The 27,355-nt window shown below is 36.7% G+C and overlaps 5 protein-coding genes across 7 annotated transcripts; 3 read left to right on the top strand and 2 right to left on the bottom strand.

Annotated features, from left to right (window-relative positions):
- The first annotated feature begins 4,151 nt into the window (after window positions 1–4,151).
- LOC108479864 (putative B3 domain-containing protein Os03g0621600) lies at window positions 4,152–6,007 on the top strand. Its single transcript, XM_017782693.2, has 6 exons — window positions 4,152–4,257; window positions 4,358–4,724; window positions 4,817–4,917; window positions 4,994–5,384; window positions 5,470–5,564; window positions 5,649–6,007. The coding sequence occupies exons 1-6, from the start codon at window positions 4,189–4,191 to the stop codon at window positions 5,922–5,924; spliced, it is 1,299 nt and encodes a 432-aa protein (XP_017638182.2). The 5' UTR covers window positions 4,152–4,188; the 3' UTR covers window positions 5,925–6,007.
- Window positions 6,008–10,509: 4,502 nt separating this feature from the next.
- On the top strand, window positions 10,510–11,630 carry LOC108485549 (B3 domain-containing transcription factor VRN1-like). Its single transcript, XM_017789406.2, has 2 exons — window positions 10,510–10,716; window positions 10,863–11,630. Exons 1-2 carry the CDS (start codon window positions 10,609–10,611, stop codon window positions 11,553–11,555), a joined length of 801 nt encoding a protein of 266 aa, XP_017644895.2. The 5' UTR covers window positions 10,510–10,608; the 3' UTR covers window positions 11,556–11,630.
- Window positions 11,631–13,616: 1,986 nt separating this feature from the next.
- LOC108452895 (protein root UVB sensitive 4) lies at window positions 13,617–17,360 on the top strand. 2 transcript variants are annotated; one of them, XM_017750685.2, is made up of 10 exons: window positions 13,617–14,249; window positions 14,484–14,630; window positions 14,762–14,908; window positions 15,026–15,088; window positions 15,170–15,246; window positions 15,504–15,609; window positions 16,186–16,288; window positions 16,372–16,523; window positions 16,635–16,700; window positions 16,776–17,360. In XM_017750685.2, exons 1-10 carry the CDS (start codon window positions 13,779–13,781, stop codon window positions 17,007–17,009), a joined length of 1,566 nt encoding a protein of 521 aa, XP_017606174.1. In that variant the 5' UTR covers window positions 13,617–13,778; the 3' UTR covers window positions 17,010–17,360. The 2 variants fall into 2 exon arrangements, with proteins under 2 accessions (XP_017606174.1, XP_017606180.1); XM_017750691.2 differs by having other exon boundaries at window positions 14,117–14,249; window positions 14,468–14,630.
- On the bottom strand, window positions 17,261–22,970 carry LOC108452883 (extra-large guanine nucleotide-binding protein 1). 2 transcript variants are annotated; one of them, XM_017750674.2, is made up of 8 exons: window positions 21,236–22,970; window positions 21,001–21,138; window positions 20,812–20,916; window positions 20,517–20,702; window positions 19,794–19,974; window positions 19,182–19,423; window positions 18,451–18,614; window positions 17,261–18,096 (listed from the first exon to the last, which is right to left on the bottom strand). In XM_017750674.2, exons 1-8 carry the CDS (start codon window positions 22,403–22,405, stop codon window positions 17,517–17,519), a joined length of 2,766 nt encoding a protein of 921 aa, XP_017606163.1. In that variant the 5' UTR covers window positions 22,406–22,970; the 3' UTR covers window positions 17,261–17,516. The 2 variants fall into 2 exon arrangements, with proteins under 2 accessions (XP_017606163.1, XP_017606154.1); XM_017750665.2 differs by having other exon boundaries at window positions 19,182–19,426; window positions 21,236–22,625.
- Window positions 22,971–24,267: 1,297 nt separating this feature from the next.
- Window positions 24,268–26,124, bottom strand: LOC108484931 (protein JINGUBANG-like). Its single transcript, XM_017788815.2, has one exon. The coding sequence runs from the start codon at window positions 26,046–26,048 to the stop codon at window positions 24,519–24,521; it is 1,530 nt and encodes a 509-aa protein (XP_017644304.2). The 5' UTR covers window positions 26,049–26,124; the 3' UTR covers window positions 24,268–24,518.
- Between the last annotated feature and the right edge of the window lie 1,231 nt (window positions 26,125–27,355).

Here is a 27,355-nt window from a genome sequence, read left to right as displayed (position 1 = left end):
TGGTTACTGCTCGAACCACTGGGCTAAATGTGTCGCAAAAATCAATGCCAGCATGTTGAGAAAAGCCTTTGGCCACTAATCGGGCTTTATACCGTTCGACAGTCTCATCAACCTTTTTCTTCACTTTAAACAGCCATTTGCAGCCAACAGCTCTTTGATTAGCAGGAAGAGGATAGAGACTCTATGTGTTATTTCGAAGAATAGCTTGTAGTTCATTGTGCACTGCTGCTCGCCAACACTCACTCTGCATTGCTTCATGAATGTCAACAGGAGGATCACCTGATAAACAGGCTGCCCGAGTTAGGTATACCTTAGGCTTAAATATTCCGGCTTTATTACGGGTGACCATGGCATGAGAGTTGAGTTGAGTAGTAGGTTGAGGGACAGTAGGTTGAGGAGCAGCAGATTGAGGGGATGAGGCTGGTGAACTGTTATTAGGAGTAGGTTGATGAAAAGGTTGAGCTGTACTAGACGAGCGGACTAAAGGAGTAGTAGGAGTAGAGTTTGGTGAAGGTCTAGGAACCGCATTAGATACTGACGTATTGGCAGATTGAGAATTAGGGTCTAGAACAAGTAACTTAGAACTTGACTGTAAAGAGACCACAGCGGGACCAGACTTGGATTTAACAGCTTTGTAAGGAAATGATGACTCATGGAACGTAGCATGACGAGAAATGTATATTTTGCCATTATCAGCTTGGCAACGATAACCTTTATGTAAAAGTGAATAGCCTAAAAACGTGTAAGGTGTGGAACGAAACTGAAGCTTGTGGGTGTTATATGGCCTAAGGTTTGGAAAACATAAACAACCAAAGACTCGAAGGAAAGAATAGTTTGGTTGGACCTGAAATAATTTCTCATATGGTGACACTTTGCCTATAGGTGAAGAGGGCAACCTGTTGATCAGATATACAGCACTGCTGAAGGCATCGTTCCAGTAGGACAACGGCATAGATGCATGAGCTAGCATGGACAGACCTGCTTCCACGTTCTGCTGATGTTTTCTTTCAACTAAGTCGTTTTGTTTAGAACTATATGGACATGTAACCCTCTACTGAATACCTTGCTGAGACAAATAACCCTTTAATGCTTGGAACTCTCCACCTCCATCGGTTTGTAGAGCAAGCAACTTGTAACCGAGAACTCGTTTTACTTGTTTATGAAAGAGTGGAAAAATATGAAACACATCGAATTTTTTCTTCAAAAAATAGAGCCACGTATATCTGGTACAAGCATCAGTAAAAGCAACATACTAACGAAAACCATTAGAAGAAATCGGATTAGGGCCCCAAACATCTGCAACTACAAGTTGTAATGGTTTAGTATATTCAGATACAGACTTAGAAAAAGGTAATTTGTGTTCTGTTCCTAAGTGACAAGCAACACATGGAAGAGGCTCTGTAGAATCACCAAAACTTATATTACAATGACGTAATGCCGTTTGAAGTGTAGCAGTACAAGGATGTCTGAGTCTGGAATGCCATAGACTTAGAGGAAGAGAAGTAGCAGCAGCAAAACACTGAGCTGAAGTCGTAGAGGCAGAATAGAAGACGAGTCAGGTAAGTCAAGTTTATACAGGCCATTATGTACGGAACCCCGGAGCAGAACGTCATTGGTTTGTAGATCGCAAAACTAACACTGTTTGGGAAAGAACTCAAACATTACATTGTTGTCCTTAGTGAACTTAGAGACAGACAATAAATTTTTGGTTATCCCAGGTACAAATAGTAGAGACTTCATCAATAAAGGACGAGAGCGAGTAAGAAGAGAAGATTGACCAGTTGACCGGATAGAGAGAGCATTACCATTGCCCATATACACCATACCTGAACTATTGTATGGAGTACTGTCACATAGGGAAGCAGAGGAGTTAGTGAGATGGTGTTAGGTGGCGGAGTCTGGATACCATGCATTATCACCCACAGTTTCAAGAGTAGCAATAAGAGCCTGAGGTTGAGAAGGCGATGGTCCTGGAATAGGTGCACTAACATGCTGTAGAAGATTGACAGCAAACGGACTAGTCCATGCATGAAGATGAACTGGGGGAGCAAACCAATTATGTTGTGAGTAGGGAGGCACAACGGGCATAGAAGACGATACCCAGGGATTAAGAGATGAACCATTGCCAACCATGCAGACATTGGCCTGAGAAGTGGGAGGAGGCCGATAGGCAGTACTCTTATAGGTGGAGTCGAATCGATAATAGCAACAATCAACAAGATGACCAGCCTTTCCACATAACTGACACTGAAATCGAGAGCCTGAGGAACGACCACGACTTCCTGAAGGTCGATAAGCTGGAGGGGAGACAGTATTGACTTCAGGAGCAGTAGGCTGGTGAGAGACCATGTTCGCAAACTGGGAGCATCAAGCATAGTGAGTTGTTGACGAGCTTCAGCATTAAGCAACATAATAGTAACCCTCTGGACACTATAAGGCACCGGACTTGCAGTAATGATTGTGAGTACAGACTCATAATCAGATGATAAGCCATTAAGAATGGCTGTAACATGTTCACGCTCACTGATAACCTCTCCACAACTAGCAAGACTGTCATAATAGCCCTTGATTTTCATCTAAAATTCTTTTATAGAAAGATCAGCCTTTCGCTGAGAATGTAACGCCCTTCTATAAAACATTAATTGAGAAATAGTTTTGCTGCCAAACAAACTAACTAGAGCATTCCAAATTTGAAGACTTGTATCTAGACCAATAAGATGATGAAGAACAGAAGGACTCACCGATGACAGTAACCATGATGCAAGCGCACTATCTTGCTGTTCAAATCGAGCAAACTCAGGATTTTCATGCGAGATGCCAGCATCATCAAAAATGAATTGAGAAGGAGGAACAAAGCACGAATTAATGAAGTTCTGAAGCTTATATGTCTTGATTGCAAGAAGAACCTGTTGACGCCACAATAGGTAATTATTATCATCAAGAATCACATTGATTTTCTTGGTAGAGAAAAACTGACTGTCAACAACTTCATTTGAAAGAGAGGACATTGCTAGAGTAGCCGAGTGAATATCAAAAGAATTGGGAGGAGAAGTCATGAGAGATTACGCCAAGAAAGGATGGACCTCTGATACCATGTTAAGATTATAGAAGAATGATGGAAAATATTGATATTACTTCAAGAGAATACAGAAAAAATTACATTCTTGAGGAGAAGCTGTGCATCTTATATAGAACAGCATGCAGTCAGTAACTGCTAACAGTAAGGGAAACTACTAACTAACTGTTGTTAATAACCGATATCAACCGAATTAACAGCAATAACCAACTATTACTCTAACAGTAAGCGCCAGGTATCTCCAGCTTTATGGATTTTAACCTCCCATTAACTAATCCCCAGCCCCTAAACAACGTTGATATTTGGAGGGAAAACCGGTAGAGAACCCTAAATTTAACTGTCCCCAATTTCTCATGCAATCCACGATTTATGACAAAAATTTAAGATATCATGGTTTCCAACTCCCATGGAAATTCTCAAAGCCTCCAACTTATGGTAAAAGATCCTGACTTTGACCAATTCACTAAGAACCCAAATCATGTACGAGCTTGAAGGAGGTATGATCAAACCCGGGCAAGCTCCCGGTATTGATACGGAGGTACGGAGAAGTTTCAAGGTACTTTCAGGATAGAATTCGTGTCAGGTTGCTTGCTGTTGACGGCGGAGCCGGCTGTGGGGCGTCATTTTGTTTCAATTTGGATAAGGTGGTTGAAGCTTCTAGCTTGGATGTTAGGAACCTTTTTATTGTCAAGCAAGTCAGTGAAAATATATGAGCTGTGTAAACTGTAAAGTGGAAGTTTTTAGCTCTGGTCTTCAAGTTCTTGCACTCAGGTAAATGGGATTAATGGTTACTTTTTCTTGGAGCAGTTGTCTCTAAGCTTACATCAAATCAATTGATTTTTTTAGAAAATGGAAAACAATTCAATAGTATAATAAATGAAAAAGAAAATCTTGGGGCTGATTGTATAGCATTTACGTGTGAGATCATCATCTGCATTCTGATTTGCTGACATATACATGATCTTTCCTGCTCTGGCGGCGTAAAAAAGTTAATGTGATGGAAATCATTTGACTGCTAATCTACAACTTCACGTCAAACAACTGTATAAATGGAGAGAATCCAAAGTTGCAAAGCAAATGAGAATTGTAGCAGTTAATGTAAAACTTTGAATATGACTAGGAAACCAAAACGAAGTCCTTCTTTCTTCAAGGTTTTGATAGGAGACTTTGATAACAAGCTGGTAAGTTCATATCCTATTAACAGCCATTTATGCTTCTTAATGGCTCTAGTTTATGTATATAATTATTAAATGCTGTCTTCTTTTTTTCATTTTCTTTCAGAGAATTCCACCAGCTTTTGTGAAGTACGTTTTGAAAGGAAATGTGCCCACCATGTTCACCTTGTATTCTGACTCAGGGAATTCATGGCGAGTTAGAGTCATGGTTGAAGAAGGAAGCTACTTTTTCAACAGTGGATGGTCAAAATTTGTGAAACATCATGACCTGGAAATAGGGGATTTTCTGGTTTTCTTTTTGGTTGATACTTCAACGTTTGATGTTCTCATTTATAATGGAACTGCATGTCCAAAGAACATCATTTTGGCTGCTAAGAAACGAAAGTGCCTACCACCTTTAGCTAATAGACAAATTGAAGATACCCCAAGCCAAAAATGTGCTTCAGTTTCCAAGAAACCAAAAGCAGTTTACCGTGGGATAGCCTTTTCATTTCATTTCATGTGAAGCCCTTCATACCCATCCCCTTTTTTCACTAATCATTTCAATGTTTCATGCATGGTTTAGGTGCGAGAAGTGTTAACCAAGAGGTTGAGTCTATAACAGAAGTAACCCGTAAGCATGTTTCATTTGTAATGGTGGTGAAGAAATACCATAAATACTTTGCTGTAAGAATAACTACTTTATTCAACGCAGTTCATTACTTTCTACTTTATAAATATTTAAATGTTTCTTAAATTTCAGTGTGTCCCGAGGTGTTTTGCCAAAGAAACAGGCTTGTTAAAGGAATCCATAACGTTGATTAAGGGGCCAAGAGGTGGGATGTGGCCAATGAACACCACCGAGTGTGGAAAACAGGTTCGTTTGGGTGGCGGATGGTCCCAGTTTCTGCATGAAAACGAAATAGTTGTTGGAGATACCCTTTTGTTTGAGCACATTCCAAGTACAGGCAATTTAGTCCACGTACAGATTGTTAACAAGGATAGATATAGAAACCGTGGGAGACGAAACAAACAAGCAGATGCCAGTGTGAAGAACACCAGCCCTGCTGCTAAGCGACCAAGAGTTAGGCCTTGCAAGCAAATTGAAGAACCACCAAGCACAGAACATGCTCCAAGTTCCAAAAGAACCAAAGGTCTTTTAACCTATATATATATATATATATATATATATATATTTACCTTTTCATCGTTTCATTTCAATCATCCACGGTTGTTTAGGTGTAAGCATTGGAAATGATGAGATTGTATCAGAGTTGACCCCAAAGAAGGCTTCATTTGTAATGGTTTTGAAGGAATACCAGAAGTACTCTGCTGTAAGAACAACCACTTGATTTTAATTCTCAATTCAATGATGTTTTCTTTTTCAACTTCATTAGATATGTTCTCTTAAATTTCAGGTTGTTCCAACCAGTTTTGCCAAAGAAATGGGCTTGGCAGAGAAACCGAGCACCATGATAGAGAACTCAAAGGGTAAGAAGTGGCTGTTAAACACCATAGTTGATGCAAAATCACAAGTTCGTCTAGGTGCAGGATGGTCACAGCTTGTGCAAGAAAACAAGCTAGAACTTGGAGATACTCTCTTGTTTCAGCACATTCCCAATACTGGTAATGTCATTAACTTAAAGATTATTTGCAAGGTTGGAGATGGAAATAATAGGAAAAGAAACAAGTGAGCAAATGTAAGTTAAAAAGTAGTAGCATACCATCATTTGTAATTTCTCTACCACTCTTTTGTATCAAATTGTTGAAATGGCAACCATGGCTTGTATGTATGATCATGTTTTTACCAGTCTCTCTTTTGCTTGGATGGTAAGAAAAAAAAATAGTTTGATCATGGAAGTGCAGGAACTCCTTTTTGTAAATGATCTAATCTTTCTGTTGAAATTGGAAACGATTTAAGAAAGCTTCATCATTATGTTTTTGTCTACACCTTACTTCCTGCTTTAGACTAAAGATTTGATTGCATGTCACATTGACAATAATGAAGATTCGATATTTTTAATTCAACTCTTTCCTTCTTTTTGTTTTAATCAGTACAATATTTAGCTTAATTAATAGTGCTGGACAGATAGATAAGTTGTCTATGATTGGAGACCCTAGCCTTGTTTTGAATGGCTAAAGACGAAGATGAAAGACAAATACTAACTTTGGTCATTAAATGAATCAGCCCTACAGTTTTCTCGAGCCCGTAAACAATGAATTTAACAGGGCAATGGCTAATAATGATTACATTTGTATTAATTACTCTTGAAATATAGGTTTACGAGCAGTTTATTATGAAGGTAGATATTTGAAAGGATGATGGATGAAGTACTCAGCAATCTCCTTAAGTTTATGTTTATGTTAGTCTATTATTTGTAGAAACGCTCATCGTATTGGAAACTACATCAACCTATTTTTCCAGATATTACTTCTTTTTGAGCTTGTTTTGTGTTAGTTCTAAAAGGCTCATTCTGGAGTTATTCAAGCATGGCTTCTTCTTCTCACCAGCAAGGCAATAGCCATTTAAAGTTTATAAGCAGTTCACCTTATTTCTTCAAAATAATTCTCCAAGACACTATACAGAATGGAAAACTTGTAAGCATTCTCCTAACACCTGTCTTTATCTGATATTTTGATAATCTCTGAAGTAATTAGGTCATAGCTGAAAAACAACAGTTTGTTCTTGGACATTGTATTTTGCTATATACATAAGTATTTGCATATATTGCTGAAAATTGTTCTACAGGGAATTCCCAGAAAGTTTGTGAAAAACCATGGAAATAGCATGCCAAGCCTAGCAATGCTCATTGTCCCGTCTGGTGCAGTATGGAAAGTAGAGCTAACAAAATCTGATGGTAAAATATGGCTTGAAAATGGCTGGCTAGAATTTTTAAACCATTACTCTTTGGACATTGGACACCTTTTAGTTTTTAGATATGATGGGACTAGCAATTTCCATGTAATCATCTTTGATAAGAGTGCTTCAGGGATACAATATCCCTTCACCAGAAATAATCATAGCCGGTCCAGTGAAATTCTGAAGCTGAATGTCAATGAATCCAAAGATGATGGCTCTATACAGATCCTAGAGAACACCTCTCCAAGCAGGAAAACAAGAGAGAAATACAAATCGCCATGTCCGCAGTCAATTAGGATGACGAGAAGTACTGATTCAGCTATGAAAACCGAATGTAATTTGAAGTCAGCTCAACAATTTGGACATAATGGAAAAGGTGATAAAAGCACAAGTCATCGTAGGATTCAACGATTGAAGGCTCATGCAGAGGTTAAGGCTCTTGAGAGAGCTAGTATTACTTTTAAGTCTGAAACCCCATTTTTCCTGGTTGCCATGTACCCATGTCATGATAAAAGGTGTAGACTGGTAGGCAATCAACTTAGTTCCCACTGGATCCTATGTATGACAGAAATGAGCAAAATGTTTTAAGTATTTTCTCTTCTATTACTTGCAAAGTTGAAGTTTGTTCTTTAATTTTTTTATTGCAGACCATACCAACTGAATTTGTCAGGGAACACTTGATGAAAGAGCATCGTTCTGTAACTCTTTGCAACTCTAGTGGGAAAACTTGGATTGCTAACTTCAAGCAAAGTCAAATAGGGAAAAACTAATATTCATATCTACAAACTGGTCGGGGTACTTTTGTACGGAATAACAATATCCAAGTCAATGATGTTTGCGCCTTTGAGCTAATAAATAGCACTGAAATATCCTTCAAGGTAGTCATTTACAAAGGCCAGCATGCAAATTGTCATCAAATATTAGCTTCAGAGATGCAATATCCATACACCAGGGATAACCATAGTCAATCAGACGAAATTCTGGAGCAGAATATCGAGGAATCTGAAGATGATGACACTACAGAGATCCTAGAGGTCATCTCTCCAAGCAGGAAAATAAGAGAGGAACTGCAGTCGCCATGTCCTCGGTCTCATAAGATGATGATAAGTACTAACTCAGCTATCAAAACCAAAACTGTGTGCAATGGGATAAAAGGTGATAAAAGAACAAGTCATCATACAATTCGACAGTTGAAAACACAAGAAAGTTTAAGGCTCTTGAGAGAGTTCGTAATACTTTTAAATCTGAGGACCCTTTTTTCCTTCTGGTCATTCAACCATCATATGTTGCTCTTGGTCACACCACAAACTTTAAACTGGTAAGCAATCAATTGAATTCCCACTAGATCCCATGTGTTTTCATTTCTATTGCTTGTAAATTGAAGTTTGTTTTTCAATGTTCTTTTGTGCAGGCCATACCATGCAACTTTGTCAAGGAACATCTGATGAAAGAGCATTTTTCTGTAATTCTTTGCAACTCAAGTGGGAAAACTTGGATTGCTACGTTCAAGCAAAGAAAAATAGGGAAAAAGCTAACTTCATATCTAGTAGCTGGTTGGGGTACTTTTGCAAGGGAAAACAATAACCAAGTAGGTGATGTTTGTGCCTTTGAGCTGATTAATAGCATCGATATATCCTTTAAAGTGGTCATTTACCAAGGTCAGCATGCAAACGGTCATCAGTCATTAGCTGCAACTGATGTGTTTCATCTGGTGAAACTGAAGGCTCCGACATGTGCAAGTCGAAGCTCCTCAGAACCACCTGTGAAACACAAGGCTCCATCATATGCAAGTCAGGGCTGCCCAGAACCATTGACTGCTCTCAAAAAAGCTAAAGCTTTTCAAATGGCTGGTGCTTTCAAATCCGAAAATCCATTCTTTGTTGTTGTCCTACAGCCATCGTATGTTCATGGAAATAAATTGGTGAGTTTTTCATTTGAAGCCTGCTAGCCATCCCATGTTCTTTTAACTCATGCAGATGACACAATGCAACTTGAAAAGGCTTAAAATGTTGAAGTAATTATTTAAAAACATTTTGTTTTGCTTCATCTCCTTTGAATAAATGACTGAACTGACGTGTTTGTATGAACAGAGTGTACAAATGAATTTTGCTAGGAAATATCTCACAATGATGCACAAAAAAGTCATACATCTCCTTTCAGATGGAAACTCATGGCCAGTAATATATGACCCGCGTTTTGAATGGTCCTATGTATTCCTCTGTAATGGATGGCATAGGTTTGCTGTGGATAATAATTTAGAAGTTGGTGATATTTGTGTCTTTGAACTGACTGGGGGCATTGAAACCTCAATGAAGGTAACCATTTATAAGAAGCAGGCTATTGAAGATGAAAATTTGGGCTCATCCTTGGGTAAGTAGTATCCATTCCAGTACTATATACAGTCATTGTCCATGTGATTTGTTTATATATATATATATATATATCTCATCTTTGTATTCTTATTTTCAAATGTTTTCCTTAGAAGTGTTTATTTCAGGGGGTCATCATCTGTTATATACCAGATGATTTTTAATATCACCTACAATTTACCTTGAAAGTTTTGTGTCTGATGGGTTTTTTTCCAATGTTTATGTTTCTCAGGTATTATGCAACACTGACTCATTTTTGCCATTCCTGAGACACAAAACATAAAAAATACCGATTGATGATGGGACCTGGCTTGTCATTAATGGGACCTAATTGGTAAATTAGACCTACTGGATAAAAGCTGGTGAATGTGCAAGCAAGTTAAAACCCAAGGCTCTGCATGAAACATGAAGCTGAAGGATGAGTCTCTTTTACTCTTTGACCAGCAATGAAATGCTAAAAAGCAGCATTGGAAAAAGGAAAAAAGAAGACAGTTTTGCTCCTTTTTAGAAATGGCTATGGCAATTGACAAAGCACATCATGCCTTAAACTTTTGTAATTTATCTCACACTCTTTTGTTTACTAGTTGTTGAAGATGGCCATGATAGGTTGTCTGATTGTGTTTTACCAGTCTCTCTTGTAAGGTAAGAGAAAAAATGGTGTGACCATGTAACTCCAGTAACCTCATTTTGTAAATGATGTAATCTTTCAGTTGATACTGGAAAGTCCTTTAAGAAAGCTTCGTATTAGTGCTTGACAGATATGTTATCTGCTTTTAGTTGGAGATCCTAGCCTTGTTTTCAATGACTGAAAGAGGAAGAAGACAAAACAAAACATAAGCTGTGAAAGCAAATACAAACGTTGGTCATTAATGAACCTGCTCTATAGTTTCCCAATAGCCTAGAAACACTGAATATAACAGCCTATAGCTGATAGTCATCAGTAAAATTGTATTAATTACTTCTGACAGATTGACCATTTTGTACTTTAAGTAGATATGAGAAATAATGGAGGATAACTTACTCAATTATCTCCTTTATGTTTTTAGACAATTATTTGCAGAAACTCTCATAGTATAGTAACCCATTCAGCAGTCCCTGGAAACCATCAACCCGTATTTCGAGTTATTACTTCCTTTTATCCGTTCAAGCATGGCATCTTCTTCATACCAGCAAGGCAATGACCATTTAAAGTTTATAAGCAACTCACCTCACTTTTTCAAAATAATTCTCCAAGACACTATCCAGAATGGAAAACTTGTAAGTATTTTTCCAAAACTATTCTTCTTTTATCTTATAATTTTTTATTATCTGTTAAGTAATTAGTTCATAGCAATCAGTTTGTTGTAGGACATTGTATTTTACTGTATATATATTTGCATACATTGATAAGAGTTCCTTTTCAGGGCATTCCCAGAAAGTTTGTGAAAAATCATGGAAATAGCATGTCAAGCCCAGCAATGCTGAGTGTCCCATCTGGTGAAGTATGGAAGGTGGAACTGACGAAATGTAATGGCAAAATATGGTTTGAAAATGGCTGGCTAGAATTTTCAAACCATTACTCTCTGGAGTTTGGGCATCTTTTGGTTTTTAGATATGATGGGAATAGCAATTTCCATGTAGTCATCTTTGATAGGACTGCTACAGAGATCCTATATCCATACACCAGATATAATCATATTCATAGACGATCCAATATTGACAAATCCAAAGATGATGACTCTACACAGAACCTAGAGGACATCTCTACAAGCAGAAAATTGAGAGAGAAATCACAAATGCCATGTCCACAGCCTTGTAAGATGATGCACAGTACTAATTCAGCTATCAAAACCGAAATCGAGTGCAATGGGAAGTCCGAATTCCTAGCTCAACAAATTAGGTATGAAGGATGTCCAGCTAGAAATGATGATAAAAGCACTAGACATCGTATAATTCAACAATTGAAGCCTCATGAAAAGGATGATGCTCTTGAGAGAGCTAGTAAAACTTTCAAATCCGAGAACCCATTTTTCCTGGTTGTCATGCAACCATCATATGTTGGTCTCAGTCACAGTAAAGGATATAGACTGGTAAGCAATCAATTAAGTTTCCGCTAGACCATATGCATGCTGTTTCAACCCATTACTTCACTAACATTTAAGTTTTTTCCATTTCTGTTGCTTGAAAAGTCGAAGCTTGTTTCACAATTTTGTTTTGTGCAGGCCATACCAGCTAACTTTGTGAGAAAACATTTGATGGAAGAGCTTTGTTCTATAACTCTTTGTAACTCAAGTGGGAAAACTTGGATTGTTACCTTCAAGAACAATCAAATAGGGAAAAAGCGAACTTCATATCTACTGACTGGTTGGGGTACTTTTGTACATGATAACAATATCCGAGTCGGTGATGCTTGTGCCTTCGAGCTGATAAATAGCATCGAAAAATCCTTCAATGTAGTCATTTACCAAGGCCCGCATACAAAGTGTTATCAGTCATTATCTTCAACTGATATCATTCGTCCCATGAAACGGAAGGATCAGTCATATGCAAGTCCAAGCGGCTCAGAAACATTGACTGCTCTCGAAAAAGCTAAAGCTTTTCAAGTAGCTAGTGCCTTCAAATCTGAATATCCATTTTTTATTAGTGTATTACAGCCATCATATTCACGTAGAATGGTGAGTGTTTCAGTTGAAACCTGCTAGCCATTTCAAAGTTCTTATAACTCCACCATGCGGATGATATAATGCCATGTGTGTCTTTGTATGAACAGAATATACCAGTGATATTTGCTAGGAAATATCTAGCAAAGATGCACAAAGAGGCCATACTTCTCCTTTCAAATGGAAAATCATGGCCAGTAATATATTGTCAGCACAAGATTGAAAGTACAGGGGCAAATGCAATATTCGGTAGTGGTTGGCGTAGGTTTTCTCATGATAATAAGTTAGAAGTCGGTGATAGTTGTGTCTTTGAACTGATTATGGCTGCTGAAACCTCAATGAAAGTAACCATTTATAAGAAGCAGGCTGTCAAAGACTCATCTTTGGGTAACTAGGATCTGTTTCAGTACTATATATATAATCTATATTCATTGTTCATGTGATTTGTATATATATATGTTTAATGGTTGGGTTTTGTTCTTGAAAAACAGCTGATAATAGTAGAGAGAAACAAGTTGAACTCCATGAAAGCTCGGTGATTGGAACCAAATCTGCTTTGATGAATGAGAAAGAAGATATGTTTAATCTGCTTCTTGATTATAACTGTGATGCCTCGGGAGAAACCTTGGATGACATTTTGATGTCAAATATCAGTTCTCCAGGTAAGGCCTTAGAAGAGGCAAGTCAAAGCTATCAAAGCTTTACAAGAGAATGAAGCAATCCAAGATACCAACCAGTCAGATCGATGTGTTTGATTCGCTGAATAGTTATGTTGGAATGTTTTCCTTAGTCATGACTGTATAACATGCTACTGATGCTGTCTTGATGAACATTTCACCTCAATAAGGTGCAATTTTCCTGTAAAATTAGTTTGCTATCACTCTTGGTTCTCATTTTCCATTGTAGCATTTCGTGAATTAGGGACCAATTTATTCGTTGTCGGAGAGAGCACAGCTTTGGTTGCTACTGAAATAAACACACCAATACGGATGTTTTCGGATCTAGTAGCTGATGCCTTCATTTCGGATCTAGTAGCTGATGCCTTCATTTTGTAGGCTTGATTTTCTCTGTTGCACTTGTTTGCCACTGGTTGGATTCAACCATTGCCCCTATCACCCTGATGATTACAGTCCTTTATGGCTGCTTTTGCCTCTGGGACAGGTTTTATCATCCAGCTGATGTTCTCTGCTCATTGTATTGGAGATATGCTATAGCATTTTATTACCCTTCTTTGTACATACATGTGGAGAGCGTTTTAAAGCTTCCAACCAAAGGAGGAGTGCAATATGACTTACAAACACTATGAGTTTACATTAAAGAAATTCTAATATAAATGTACTAGCGAAATTTATTTTTTAAAGATATGAAAAAATTTAAAAATTAAATTTGAAACTCAAGTAAATAATTTAACTTGGTCAAATGACACTAATAAAAAGATTAATTCTTTCTAAATTAGGAGCTGAATTCTTTCCCAAAGCACCTTGAATTGAAACGTTTCGTTTTAGTCCAAAAATAAGTATGCGGTTTATACTGTAACTACCTTTATCCTTTATCAACTCTGTTTCTTTCTTAAACCCTAAACCCTCCCCTATTCCCAGCCAATCCCCACCCCTTAAAATACACTAAGAATTGGTGGGAAAATCGTTAGAAAGCCCTAAATTTCATTGTCCCCGATTTCTCATGCAATCCACTATTTATTACAAACCTTCAACTTCTCATAATTTCCAACTCCCATGGAAATCCACAAAAAACCCTGCTTTCAAAACCTCCAGATTGTCCTCAAAAATTCCAACTTTGACCAATTCGCTAAGACCCCAAATCACGTTCGACCTTGAAGGGGGTGCAAACGATGGGTTTCGGCCATCTAACCCGGTCAAGCTCCCGGTATTGATACAGAGGCACGGAAAAGTTTCGAGGTACTTTTGGGATGGGAGTCGTGTTAGGTTGCTTAGTGTTGATGGCGACGGCGTTGAAGGCGGAGGTTCTCGGGTGCCGTTTTGTTTCGATTTGGATAAGGTGGTTGAAGCTTCAAGCTTGGCTATTAGGAACTTTTTTATTCCTAAGCAAGTCAGTGAAAATTATATAGGCTATGTGAAGTGGAAGTTTTTGCACAGGGTTTTTAGCTCTGCCCTTCAAGTTCTTGCTACTCAGGTAAATGGAATATTTTTTTTTTTTTTGAATGCAAAATTTTAAGTGGAATTTTTCGTCTTTTTTTTTTTTTGGAATTTTGATGTTAATGTTATACTGTATGGTTATATTATGCATTGGATTTTGACAGTTTAAGGAGAAAAAATTATACATTTGCATCTTCTCGTTGTTAGACATTGATTGTAATTTTCACAAAACTGTATTTAACTTATTTTTGACAGAATGTGGTGAAAACAGGCAATGTTTCGGGCTATAGGAATCGGGTATTCTCGTTCACTTACGTCAGCTGCTGCACTTAACTGGGTATTGAAGGATGGACTTGGACGATTAAGCAGGTGTATTTATACAGCTAGTTTGGCATCTGCTTTCGATACCAATTTGAAGGTAATTGGCTCGTGCTCATGTTATTATGATTCTTCTTAATCACAGTTTTGCAGTTACCAGTTATCTTACTATTTGTAGTCTTATCTCGTTTGAAGAGTATCTTACTATTTGTAGTCTTATCTCGTTTGAAGAGAGTTAGGTTTACAACCTCGATGCTGTTCACTTTTAGCATTGGAGTTGAACTGCTCACTCCGGTATTTCCTCACCAATTCTTGCTTCTCGCGTCATTGGCCAACATTGCAAAACAAATGAGTTTGGCATGCTATATGGCAACCAGCGTAAGGATTCGGTGTTCATTTAAGTGTAGCATCTTTTAACTTTCATCATCTCAGTCTTGGGATTTTTTTCACGTTATATGCTTTGGTGTTTTAATGTTTTCCACCATGAATGAGCAGCCTCCCATTCATCGAAGCTTTGCAATAGCTGATAACCTTGCTGAAGTTTCTGCAAAGTCACAGGTTACAGTTCGTCCTTCAAATTCATTGCATGGTTGATACTTTTTGTGTGGAAAATGCTCTGATCTTTGGAATTGTTTTCAGATTCAATCAGTATGTTTCGATAACCTTGGACTCATGCTTGCTGCTATCTTGAATATGTTGCTCAAGAACAATCAAAGGTTTATACTCTTTAATATCTCTACTGTTTCAATGATGTTGCTCAAGAAACAATGAATGGTTTATACCGGTTTCACTGTTTGCTATTTTGGACATGCTCATTTGTAACGGCAATTCAGTACCATTGATTAGGCTCATGCTTGTCTAAAGCCTTATATTAGATGAATTTGTTTCTACTAGTGCATAATTATGCTTGATCGTTCAACTCATTCTATTTGGAAATTAATTCCGGTTTTCTTGATTGTCCCAATTACGCTAGGCTGCAAACTGGACTACCTTTCATTCTATACCCTATTTTCTCAGCAATTGACCTGTTTGGAATATATCAAGGTCTGAAGCATGTCCATCTGCAGACCTTAACTAAGGTAGAATGTTTATTTTGAGTACATTTTCAGCTTTCTCATATTTAAGTTGTTACTCTGAAGAAATAAAAGAATCCACACGTATTTGCTCTGATACCATTAAAATGTGGCACCTCACACTTGACCCCTATGGGGGATCCAAATGTAGGATGTCACATTCTGTTCCCAGAGCAACTCAGACTATTATCATTCTTTTTCCTTGAGTTAAATGGACAAGCATGGCATAATCCATAAGTTATACATTATGCACGTATATAAGGTCAAATGGGCCCACGTAAAGTGGCCCAGGGTCTTACGAGGTCAAAACACAGAGTCAAGATACAAATCCAGTTATCCAAACTCAATCTATCAAGATGGAGGGTTGTCTCGAGACAGTGAAGCCATGTCTCGATATATGCCTCCCTGTTTCAAACTTGTTATGGGGTTCTTGTCTAGAGACAATGACCCTTATGTCTCAAGACACTTTATTCGATGTTCATTCCTTAGAGCATGCGGACAGTTGAAAAGAGAGTTTCTGTTTTCCTGTCCTAGTCTCTGGGTTTCTTAATTGGTTCTCTCTTTTTCTTTACCAACATTCAGGATAGATTGGAAATTATAATTGATTCATGGATTTCATCCGGATATGTACCTTCACCTGAAGAAGTGAGTAAAGATGAAGAAATCAATTTTATGTGGAGCAAAGGTAAAGGTTTTTTCATGGTTATGGTTTACCTTTTATTCACCATTTACCTGAGCTGGTAACCATGGATGAAACATTTGGATTAGGCAAAGAGCCATTGCGCATCAGAATAGGGTGCTTGAATCCCAAGGCCCAATTATCCAAGTTATCGGTGATGACAATGCAGTCTGTAAGTAACGAGGATCATTATTTCATATGCACGGAAATCTTCTACCGAGGATTAGCAAAAACTAGAGAGGTGCATATGCAATGCAATCTTTACTAGCTGTGTTTCACTATGGTGCTTACATGAAAAGATCTCATTTGTGCCTTTTGTTCCTTTTCATTTCGTTCTTGTACGAAACTCTAGCAAGGGATCCTTCTTTGCATACGTGAAGGAGCTCGCATGGCTGATGTTATAATGGGATTATTGCAGGTGAAAGGAATTAAGTTTCACATGTACTCACAAGCTTATGTTTATTGCTGGTGGCTAAATGTTGTGTTGTTGCAGGCTTGCAATGTTCGCAAGGCACTCCGTTCAAGCATGTGGGAAAGCACAACAAAGGCTAGTGATTCCTCGGACTTAATTCTCAAAGAATGGTTTAAACTGATCGATGATAGCAAGCGGTACGTACAGCAACAGTTCGGGCCGTTGAATGAACAAATGATGGTACGAGGTTGGGCACTTAAAAACATTTTATTGAACACAGAAGAGCAGACACGGTACAGTTACATGGATGACTGAAACATAAACATTCCCTTGAATCAAGTTGCTCTTCACAAATCATCGAAGAGTATTTGGGTTCGCATTGGTTCAATTCTTTTTCATTCAAGAAAAGCCAACAATACAACCATTTTTCACAAAATGCTTTGTTGTAATATTGGACATTTGTTCTCATTTAATTGTAAGTAGAAAAGGTGACCCTTAGCAGTCATAATAAGGTACTCTTAAGTGATTGCTGCAATTAGCGCATCTTTAACATACTTGAAGAGCCATTAGCAAATCACTGAACCATGCATTTCCATCATATATTACAAATGAATGTAATGAATTGTGTACAGAGGAAGAAACTAGACAAAGCATTTTACAAAAATACATCTGGTCTCACTGTATAAGAAATGGAGATTCACTATATATTCCATTATAATTTGTATTCTAATACCCTAATAAAGCACAATAGCATGAGTCATGACACTGTACACTGGCATTGATGACCAAAAAAGAGACCTTTTCTGACCCGGAAATTAGACATCAATGAGAGAAGGAACTTGCTTCGGTGCTGTAAAATGAGTGTTCACTTAAGCTGAAGTTGATTCTCTCTTCATCCCATTTTAGAATCTCCCTTGCAAATTTAAGTGCGGCATCAACGCTGTTGGGTTCCAGTCCCTTCACGTGTGAAACATACAACTTCCGGCCAGTGAGTGAAGAATAAAGTCTCTTGAACTTGACAGCAACATAATGGAAAGCTAACTGTCCCAGGGTAGGGTTATTATTAATGCTGTTGCTATTTGTATTTGTACGATGACGACTGATCAGGGGATGAAAATCATCAAACCACTCGCATCGAGTCAATGGTACCCGTTCTACCTTTTCCTCGAATATATCAAACTTGTTTAGTATTAAAAGGAAGTCCATCTGCTCAAATGTTGGATGAGTAACAATGGTTTCAAAGAATTTCTTGCTCAGTAGCATCTTATTAGTCCCATCAGCCGAGTACTGGTCATAGTCACTCAATGAAACACAGAAGATGACCATCCCAACATCTTCAAACATCTCTAGCCACTTGCAATTTTCTCCAAAGCCTCTTGCTTGCACTCTAATTAATTGGTACCTGAGATCCAAAACAGACTTTTAAGGATAAAAGACACTCCACAATAGCCTAATGAGTTTTTAAAATTCAATAGGCACTGTAGATCAGCACAGAAGACACTGGTTTAACAAAATAAGAAGTGATTTTTAAGTACCAATTGGTTGATAGCAATCAACAAGAACTACAGCCTCATCACATGCAGAAAACTTCATTGGAAAAAGCACGTGATTAAGACTTTGCTTGGTAAGAAAGAGAGAATTTGTTAATCTAATGGTCATTAATGTTGGCCATTAGATTAACATGCATTTCATCCTTACCTCTTTCCATTATTCCTACCAAGCAAAGCGTAAATGTGCACTCAATATTGGCACCAACCTGAGCAATGAGTCATGCTGTTCAGCAGTGTCGATATTTTCATCGGGTGAAGATTGGGGAAAAGAAAAGTCGACACAGGCAAGACCATTGGAAGAAGTAACACCTTCAGCATAGAGGATATCTAAATCTGAAGGTTCATAGTCCGTTTTCAATATCTCATCAACCTGGAGAGTAGCAAAAAAAAGGTATTAGAAAATAATTAAAAAAGACAAGCACTGATCATAGAGACAATCTGGCATAAAAGCTCAATACAAAATGTAGTGCCATACAAGTGCAACTGTGCAACTATTAGTGCAAATTGAGATTGCTTGACAGATCTGTGTTAAGAATGATAGACCAGTTTAAGAGGTCACTATAACTTTAGGGATTAGCCTAGATAGAAGGCAAGTGTATTGCTAAATAAACCAAATCTACGGACCATACACTTCAAAATGAAACACAAAGAAGTCAGCAACTTCTCCTTTTGTGTCAATTAAATGTTTGTCTCTAACCACATTCTGAGGGTACATTTCGTCATGGAAGCTAGTGGAACGTTAAATTTACATCAAGGACTAATTTAGTTATAGGCAACAAGTTGGAAAGATAAAAGGAGTATTATTCTTGAAACTAGTAATATGTTCAAGTAACCTTCATTATTCTGATACATAAACCTAGCTATATATATAAATCAATGCTCTCTGAGAAGTTACAACAAATTTAAACAATAACTTCTGCATCAACCATAATCTTACCCGCTCGAGGTAATAACTAGCAACACTGGGTAACATTTCCAATTCATTTCTCCTGTTGTAAGTTTCCTGAATGGCTGCATGTTTCCACAGCTCCTCAACTAATGGAGCATATTCACGAGTAGCAGCTGGAAAAATGGCTTCTAAATTGCCAGACACCATAGTCTTCAGAAGCCAGTCAGAGAATGATTTGAGCCTCGGGCCAATGGAATAGATAGTTTTGCTGTCAGCACCATCACTACTACCTGCTAATAAACACGAAAAAAGAAATAATTAGATGGTTCAAATAGAAATGCTATTAATCAATTCATTATGCTCATGCTGGATATGAAATGCAAACCTGCCTTGCAAAATTTCGAGAAAATCTAGACTTAAATCCATAATTATCCATATATAGAGAAGTTACTCATAAAGAAGTTGTCTATCAAAAACATAAACATTGTCATATTTGAACATCCAACAAGGGATATGAACTAATTTCTAGGTGTAATAAGCTTGTTCCTTCCAAAGTAATTGTCCTTTAATGACGGCAGAAACATGCATATACATTCACAAATCGATGCATATGTAGGTAAGAAGGATGATTTCGAGAATAAAATCAACACACAGCCTCACCTTCAGGTTCAGTTTCCTTGGAACTTATCCTTTCCCTCATTTCAGCCAAACTCTCTTCCTCAAAACGTTCACGGCCCTCAAGAAGGATGCCAAGATAACCATACACATTGGTTTGGATAGTCAACTTAATATTTTCTCGCTCATCCTCTGAGAATGGTACATCTTTATAAAGAATCTTTGCCTGAAACAATCCATTTCATTTAAAAGATCAATAATGAGTTGGATGCAGGCACAATGGTAAACAAAAGCACTGAAATCAAAGATGCATAAAAATTCAGGGACAATTTCCTATGCTCACAATTAAGTATATAAAATTTCCCTACACCATGAACTTGAGAATCATAAATGTTGTAACAGACTATCCCTGAGAGTCTATTCGCACTATTATCTCCGTAAAACTATGGTGTATCAACTACAGAAATATATAAATTCTATAGAACCTTTAGAGGATTATACCCCAAACATAAAGAGACCCATACGCTGGTTAAATAAATTTGATTGATGCACTTAAATATCTCTTTGTGTGCAGAGGATTATACCCCAAACATAAAGAGACCCATACGCTGGTTAAATAAATTTGATTGATGCACTTAAATATCTTTTTGTGTGCACATAAAGAATGTGAGGTTCTTATACAAGCGGTTTTAGCGATGAAAAGCTCTCTGCACAAGTACAACTACAAATCAATGAAAGTTAAGATGTGATTCCCAATAATTTATTTACCTGCTTAAATATGGTACTTGACCCAGATCCAGTAGATCCAACCAACAGAATTTTCTGTAATGTGCGCTGCTCAAGATAGTCAGGAACAGATCTGCTGGTCATGCTTTTCAGTTGCTCCTCACAAGAATTTGAAGATTTAGAAGGAACAGGCAGTGATAATACAGCACAGACAAGCTTTGTTCCAGCCTAAATTAAATTTGAATGATAAACGAATGCTTAATAGAACTATCTTCATCCAAAAAAAGGAAAACATATAAATGCAAAGTGCATATTGATATATGCATATATTATATACCTTTCCCCATATATATCCTTTCGTATTTTTTTGTCCCTCTTCTTGGTATGACCCGTCCTCATTCACCCAAAAATGTGGGTTGCCTGCAACTTGAACCCCTGCCAACTGCAATGTTTCACCAAAATTGTCATTGATAATCTAGCACAATAGTGACCATCTAAACAACATTAGGTGTTTAGAAATTTAAACCTGCAACATCCGAAGTTCAACTTTTGTGATTTCTCGTCCATTTATAAAAACTTGTGTGTTTCCGTTGCTAGCATCTGGCCTGATAGAACCACCAACATTCAGATGGGGACTAATTATCTTCGAAGGTTTCTGTCCCTCCTGTGAATTGCAGAAGAATCATCAGTTTCCTAATAATACAAATGAATTCTAGCAAAGAAACCAATGAACAAAGTCATTAGAAAGATCCCATATTCACCTTTCCCCAAAGACCAGATACTTTATCATACCAATAGTTTCCGGGCTTTAGCTTCTTGGGTGGGTTAGGGCAGCTCTGCAATATAGCTAGCTCCTCATACGAAAGAGCTTGACCATTCACACAAATATACTCAGGGGGCAGCTGATTTGCTTCACACAACTTTTCAGCCTTCATTATCTGTCTTACCTCCAAATCATTAAGCAAACGTTTAAGCATTCGAGAACACTTTCCCAAGCCTCCACGTTTCAACTCATCAATCGGAAATCCAATACAAGTAACACATTTCCTTCCTTCAGGCATAGACCCCATAGCTCTAAGCACACAATTACTACAATATTTAGCATCACAAACAATACAAACCTCCTTCTCAGTAAACCTATTCCCTTTAAAACATCGATAACATGACCCTTTCTTCCCTTTTGTTTGCGGCTCTCTTTTAACTCTAACAACCTGAGCTTGCACCTCATCTTGACTAAAGTCCTCGTCGAGTCCATCGTCCGATTCAATATCTCGAAAAGTAACAACCTGAGGCCTCCTAACATCACCATTTGACTCATTATTACAATCCCCTGTCTTAAGCGATGAAACACGCGAAGACGGGTAATCCAAACTCAAAACAGACTCGTTAGAACCCCAATCAGCTTGATTCAAATCATCATCATTTGATATCCTAGCTCGTGAAGAACTTCCCCTTGATTTATCAAAGCTATCACAAGAATCAAGCTTACTCGAATGTTCATTACTAACAGAACAAACCGCTGCTAATCCCCTCGAAGAACTATCATTATTAATAATCAATTCAGCTAACTCCCCAGACTCATAGCTACTCAACTCCCCAGATAACAAACAATTATTCGTATCCTCAGAAACCCTTTCTTCAAAAGCAATAACCGAAGTTGGTGAAACAGTTGGTTGAAGAAGCAATTCCTTAGAAAACTTGTTACGATCCGGTGCTAAAATTGGAGGCACAACCGGTATATGTAGTTCAGTATTCGAAAGGGGTACCTTAGAAACAACAGCCGCAACTGGGATTTTCTCGACGTTGATTGGAACAGCCCGTGGAATATCGTACGTCACCGGAGGACCGGTATACTCCACCGCAAAAGAATACTGTTGGTCTTCATCATTTTCTTCGCTTGGAAAACCAGCAACCTCCTTGGGTGGTGGCATTTTTTTCTGGGTTTTCACTGATTAAACAAAAGGGAGTAGAAGAGTTGTTCAAATTTGGGGAAAAAAGAAGCAAAATGAAGGTAAAGGGTAAAGGGTAAGGGAGGGAGGGAGGGAGGGAGGGTGAGGGAAAATGACAGCAAAAAAAAAAAAAAAAGGGAAAACAAAAAATTGGGTAATTTACTGGGATTGGCTTAGAATTGGAATCTAATTGTATAATTTAATAAATTGTTTTTCAAGATTTGTAAAAAGAGAGAGCATGTGGGGTATGAGCTGTGGAAGAACTTTTGTCTTTTTAGGTAAGAGGAGGGACCAACTTGTTCAGCTTATGTGAAAAACTTTGAGTGGTGGTGTATTGGAATTGGAGCTATCAAAGGCCAAAAAAAAAATTAAAGTATTGGAGAAAGCAGCCATGGCGGAATTTTGGATTTGGCTGTGGATTTTTCTTTTCGTTTTTTGATGGTAACTTTTGATTTATTTTGGTTTTAAATGATTGAATTGATGAATCTCTTTTTTGAATTTTGAACTGAAATAATAAGTACAAAATTTTGGGTTGAAATCATATGATAAAAACATCAATATTGAAGGATGTTAGATAAAGAAAAATAAGTAGACTTAAGTGGGGTTTGAATAGTCGATTGGTTACGGTACGATAGGTTTAATTTATTTTTGTTTTATATTAAATATTTTTATAGTATTTCGTAGATAAATGTATTATCATCCAAACTAAACTTTATTACAAAACATCTTTTAATAATAAATTTATTTGTGATTTAACTTTTAATTCGATTGATATGAATATGTGATTCGAATACTATTGAAATATATTATCTTTTATTTATGAATTAAGAAAAGATTAAGCATTATGTTAAAAATATATATAATCGAATTTATAATAAAATTATTCTAAAATATAAATAATACAAAGGAATTAAAATTTAAAACACCCACAAAATTGTTTGTTGGCATATCAAATTTGATTAAAGTTGCTTTTATCAAACTTTCATGCTTTGATATCAAGCAAGCACAATTGTAGTTTGTGCTAAAGATTAGGGCAATTAGGCCCCAATTTAATTGCAAATTAAAAAAAGTATATATATATAGAGAGAGATTCTTCTGTGGCTTCATTGGACTAAAATAATAATTTAAAATTACTTTGAAAAATTTTAAATTATAAATAATAAAATTTTTCAAATGATAAAAATAATAATTTATTATTTTCGAGAGGGTCAAGGCATCATTCCTGCGTTGAGATAAAATTAACTATCACTGAAAATGATTAACGAAAGTTTAAATTGACATCTTTATTTTCGTCTTACTAAAATTTTGATAAAATTTCTTATAAAAAAGCATTTGTGGTATGACAATGAAATGGAGAAAGATTGTTTATTTACAAATATTAGATGGTGGATTTGAAACTGCAAAAACAAATCTTTATCCTTAGACAATTCTTATTGTTCGAAGAACATGTTAGGAAATGCAAGCTTCTAAATAGAGAAAAAGGTTGAATTAATTTATTACTATAGAGATCATGTGTAGGATGAAAACTCTTTCTTGCTAACAACGATATCTTACTAATGATGGAACATGCCAATATTATACAGGGACTCAGATTAAGATATGTTGTTAATGGAGGAGATGAGAAGATGGATAAAATATGCATCAAAAGTTAGAATATGTTAACGATAAATTTAGTTTTTAATGTTTATATTTTTTTATTAATTTGGCCTTTTTTTATTTTTTGAGTTAAATTAAATTATTAATCTTTCAAAAAGAGTAACAATACTCACGTGCTTTATGTTAGCATGATATTATTTATCTTATATATCACCACGTCAATAAATAATTTAATAATTATAAAAAAATTCAAAATTTTGAAAAATATATAAAATTTAAAAGAAAATAACATGAACTACACGTAGATTGTAGATTGGCCTAACATTGAATCGAAATAAAATTCGGATGTTTGTATGAGGAGAAAAAAAATGAAAAAACGGCAATTCGTTACATTTCCTTCTATCTTTGAATCTGGGCATGACATAACATCAATTAGGCCATGGAGATCGAGTCGAGCCCCGAAATTACGTTTAAGCTCTTCAATATCGTTTCCCCAAAGTTAAGTCGATGATGATGATGAGGTCGGCGTACGTTTGTCGTCCGATGAATCAATCTCATTCGAGCTTTGAATCGACTGTTCTTCCTCTGATACCCGCCAAATCTTCACCGACTTATCTAGGCTACCACTGTAAAGAATCCACTCATTTTCAGTCGATTCTTGATCCTTTTCGATCGCCAAACACTTAATTGGACCCTTGTGACCTTTCAACGTCGACAACCAACGATGCTCGTTCCCCGCCGTTCTTTTCCATATCGATATCGATTTATCTGCCGATCCGCTAATCACGAGATTCCCCGCCGTTACCAAACAAAGAACGGCCAATTTATGTCCTCTAAAAGCACCACCATGAGAAAAATGATTCTCACATTCCCAGTAATTAACCAACCCATCGGAAGAACCACAATAAACAAACTTAGAATCAGGGCTTACAGCCAATGCTGTAGTAGCACAATCCTGTTTCAACAATGTTTGAGACAATAAATGCCTTGTCCCTTTCCCTTCCAATTCTCGTCGCCAAACCTTCACCGTCCCATCCGCCGAACCGGTAAACACCAAACCATCACACCCGACAACGATCGAGTTCACCGCATCGTCATGTGCTTGAACCGATTCCAAACATTTCCAATCCGAAACACGCCACACTTTAAACGTTTTATCCCAAGAAGCAGAGTACAACAATGTTTTATCTTCGTTAAAACTCAAACACGACACTGCATCCGTATGTCTTAACCAAACATCACGACGACAAGGCTCCGTTTCGAAGTACCGTCTCGGTTGAATCGCGGCTTTTATATAATCTCTAATCGTCGGTAACGACCCAACTCGTTTATGTACTCCATTATTATCCATCTTACTCGAAACTTTCCAGACTCGAATTTTCCCGTCTCGATGACCCGTAAATATCTTATTTCCGACGACGACAATCGCTTTAACCAATCCACCACGTGATTTAAACCATGAAAATTCCTTTTGTTTCATCCAAACACGTATGTTTTTACTATCAGAACCTGTATATAACAAGTCCCCTATAACAGCCAATGAATAAACATGTCCTTCTTCACGTACTAATGACCCAATCATCTCCTTAGAACAGATCGATTCATCATCTATCGACGAATCGTAGACCACCAAAGCCGTCATTGACCACGGCGAATTCACATACGAAGATGGCGTTGAATTACCCGAAGGAGAACTCCCCAATGAAGAACAATCATTACAATTCGTTAAACGCGAACCACCACCATTATCATCACACGACGTCGTTGGTGAACTACCCTTTGAATCTTTAACCTCCTCTATGCCGGCGATGGAACATTTTATTTTCGCCAGTTTCCGGCTGACGACGGAGCCTGTTTCTTCAAATAAAACGTTGAAAGCACCCCTTTTTTTAACCCTAATGGATTCCATGCAAAACAAGGAGGTAACGAAACCAAGGTAGATGATCCAACGAAAGGGTAAACCATAAAATAAAGTTACACCTAAATGAAGGAGAATAAAAAACGAGGGGAGGCAGTGGAAACGCAGCATTTGCAATGCCTTCCCCCCCTTTTCTTTTTCCCCAGAAGAGAAAATGATCGAACAACAAAGAATTTTGTGCCATTTTGTTCTTGTTCTTTAGAAGGTAGCTTGGATTATTGATTGTTGCTGTTTTGGGATTGTTTTTATCTTTATCCAATTGGGTTATGACACGTAAGATAGACTTGTCTTTTTCTTAAAACTATTTTTGGCCATCTTATTCAACGGCTTGTAAAAAGGAAATTTTATTTATGATCATATTTGGTTTTAGTCCCTTTATTATGCTTAAATTTGAAATTTATCCTCTATATTTTAATTCAACATAATTTCATCTTTCTATTTTTATAATTTCATTAAACAATCTAAACAGATAGCACCATCAACTATTACAATGAAAATGCTTACATTAAATCGAGTTTCTATTAGAGAATTTCACATCAAGATATAAACAGAGTATTAACAGTGCTAATTATTTAGACTAACCAATAATATTATAAAATTAGAAAGACCAAATTATGTCAATTTTAAAGTATATAAACTAATTCACAAATTCAAATATGGTAGACGACCCAAATTATGACATTTTACTATGCTAAAATTTTAGAATTTAATCATTGTACTTCAACTCAAAATAATTCGATCTCTTCAAATATTTACAATATTAACTATTTCAACTAGCTAATGGTATTATAAGAATAAAGTGACCAAATTAAACTATATGGACCAAATTGAAATTTTGAGTAAAGTAAAGGGACAAAAACCATAATTTAATCTTTAGTTTTTTGTTTCCTTTAGGTTTAAGATTGTGGCTAAGAATGTTTGTAGGGAACAAGTTTTTTTAAGGTTGTTTTTGGTTGCATGTAGTGAAGTTAGGATTATATCAAATATTTTTTAAGTCAAAAATAACTCCCGAAATTTAAGGTGACTGTTTATTTTCATAATAATAATAATAAAGGATAATTTAGACAATGGATTAATTTGGTTGTTTTTTTTAATACATAATTAGTTGTTGGTAACATACCTAACATAGATTTGGTTCTGTTTTTTTTATTGGATAATTTCATATTCAAATAGGACCAAATCCAGGTTTAGTAACTTATACAAATGGTTAAACTTGATTTGAAATCTATTACATAAATAATTTTAAAATATTTCTCCAATATTTTAACAATCGGAGTGATAATGAACATGTATTTTAGTACCATTAAACACGCGTACAACCTCCAAGTTTGTAATTTTTAATTGTTTTTTTTATAATCATCAAAATAATATTAATATTAATTATAATTTAAAAAAATGGATCCCTGCTATATGCCACA

This window comes from Gossypium arboreum, chromosome 2, assembly GCF_025698485.1.
Source record: "Gossypium arboreum isolate Shixiya-1 chromosome 2, ASM2569848v2, whole genome shotgun sequence".
NCBI lineage: Eukaryota > Viridiplantae > Streptophyta > Magnoliopsida > Malvales > Malvaceae > Gossypium > Gossypium arboreum.
This window is presented reverse-complemented; position numbering and strand designations above follow the sequence as displayed.

Coding starts and splice junctions, on each gene's coding strand:
- LOC108484931 (XM_017788815.2), bottom strand. CDS start 26,048: ATGCTGCGTTTCCACTGCCTCCCCTCGTTTTTTATTCTCCTTCATTTA.
- LOC108452895 (XM_017750685.2), top strand. CDS start 13,779: ATGCAATCCACTATTTATTACAAACCTTCAACTTCTCATAATTTCCAA. Junction 15,247..15,503: donor TTGCTCAAGAACAATCAAAG/GTTTATACTCTT, acceptor CAATTACGCTAG/GCTGCAAACTGGACTACCTT. Junction 16,524..16,634: donor GATTAGCAAAAACTAGAGAG/GTGCATATGCAA, acceptor ACGAAACTCTAG/CAAGGGATCCTTCTTTGCAT.
- LOC108452883 (XM_017750665.2), bottom strand. CDS start 22,405: ATGCCACCACCCAAGGAGGTTGCTGGTTTTCCAAGCGAAGAAAATGAT. Junction 19,975..20,516: donor CAAGTACCATATTTAAGCAG/GTAAATAAATTA, acceptor GGATTGTTTCAG/GCAAAGATTCTTTATAAAGA. Junction 18,097..18,450: donor CAGCATGACTCATTGCTCAG/GTTGGTGCCAAT, acceptor TTTGGATCTCAG/GTACCAATTAATTAGAGTGC.
- LOC108485549 (XM_017789406.2), top strand. CDS start 10,609: ATGGCATCTTCTTCATACCAGCAAGGCAATGACCATTTAAAGTTTATA. Junction 10,717..10,862: donor CTATCCAGAATGGAAAACTT/GTAAGTATTTTT, acceptor GTTCCTTTTCAG/GGCATTCCCAGAAAGTTTGT.
- LOC108479864 (XM_017782693.2), top strand. CDS start 4,189: ATGACTAGGAAACCAAAACGAAGTCCTTCTTTCTTCAAGGTTTTGATA. Junction 4,258..4,357: donor GAGACTTTGATAACAAGCTG/GTAAGTTCATAT, acceptor ATTTTCTTTCAG/AGAATTCCACCAGCTTTTGT. Junction 5,565..5,648: donor AATACCAGAAGTACTCTGCT/GTAAGAACAACC, acceptor CTTAAATTTCAG/GTTGTTCCAACCAGTTTTGC.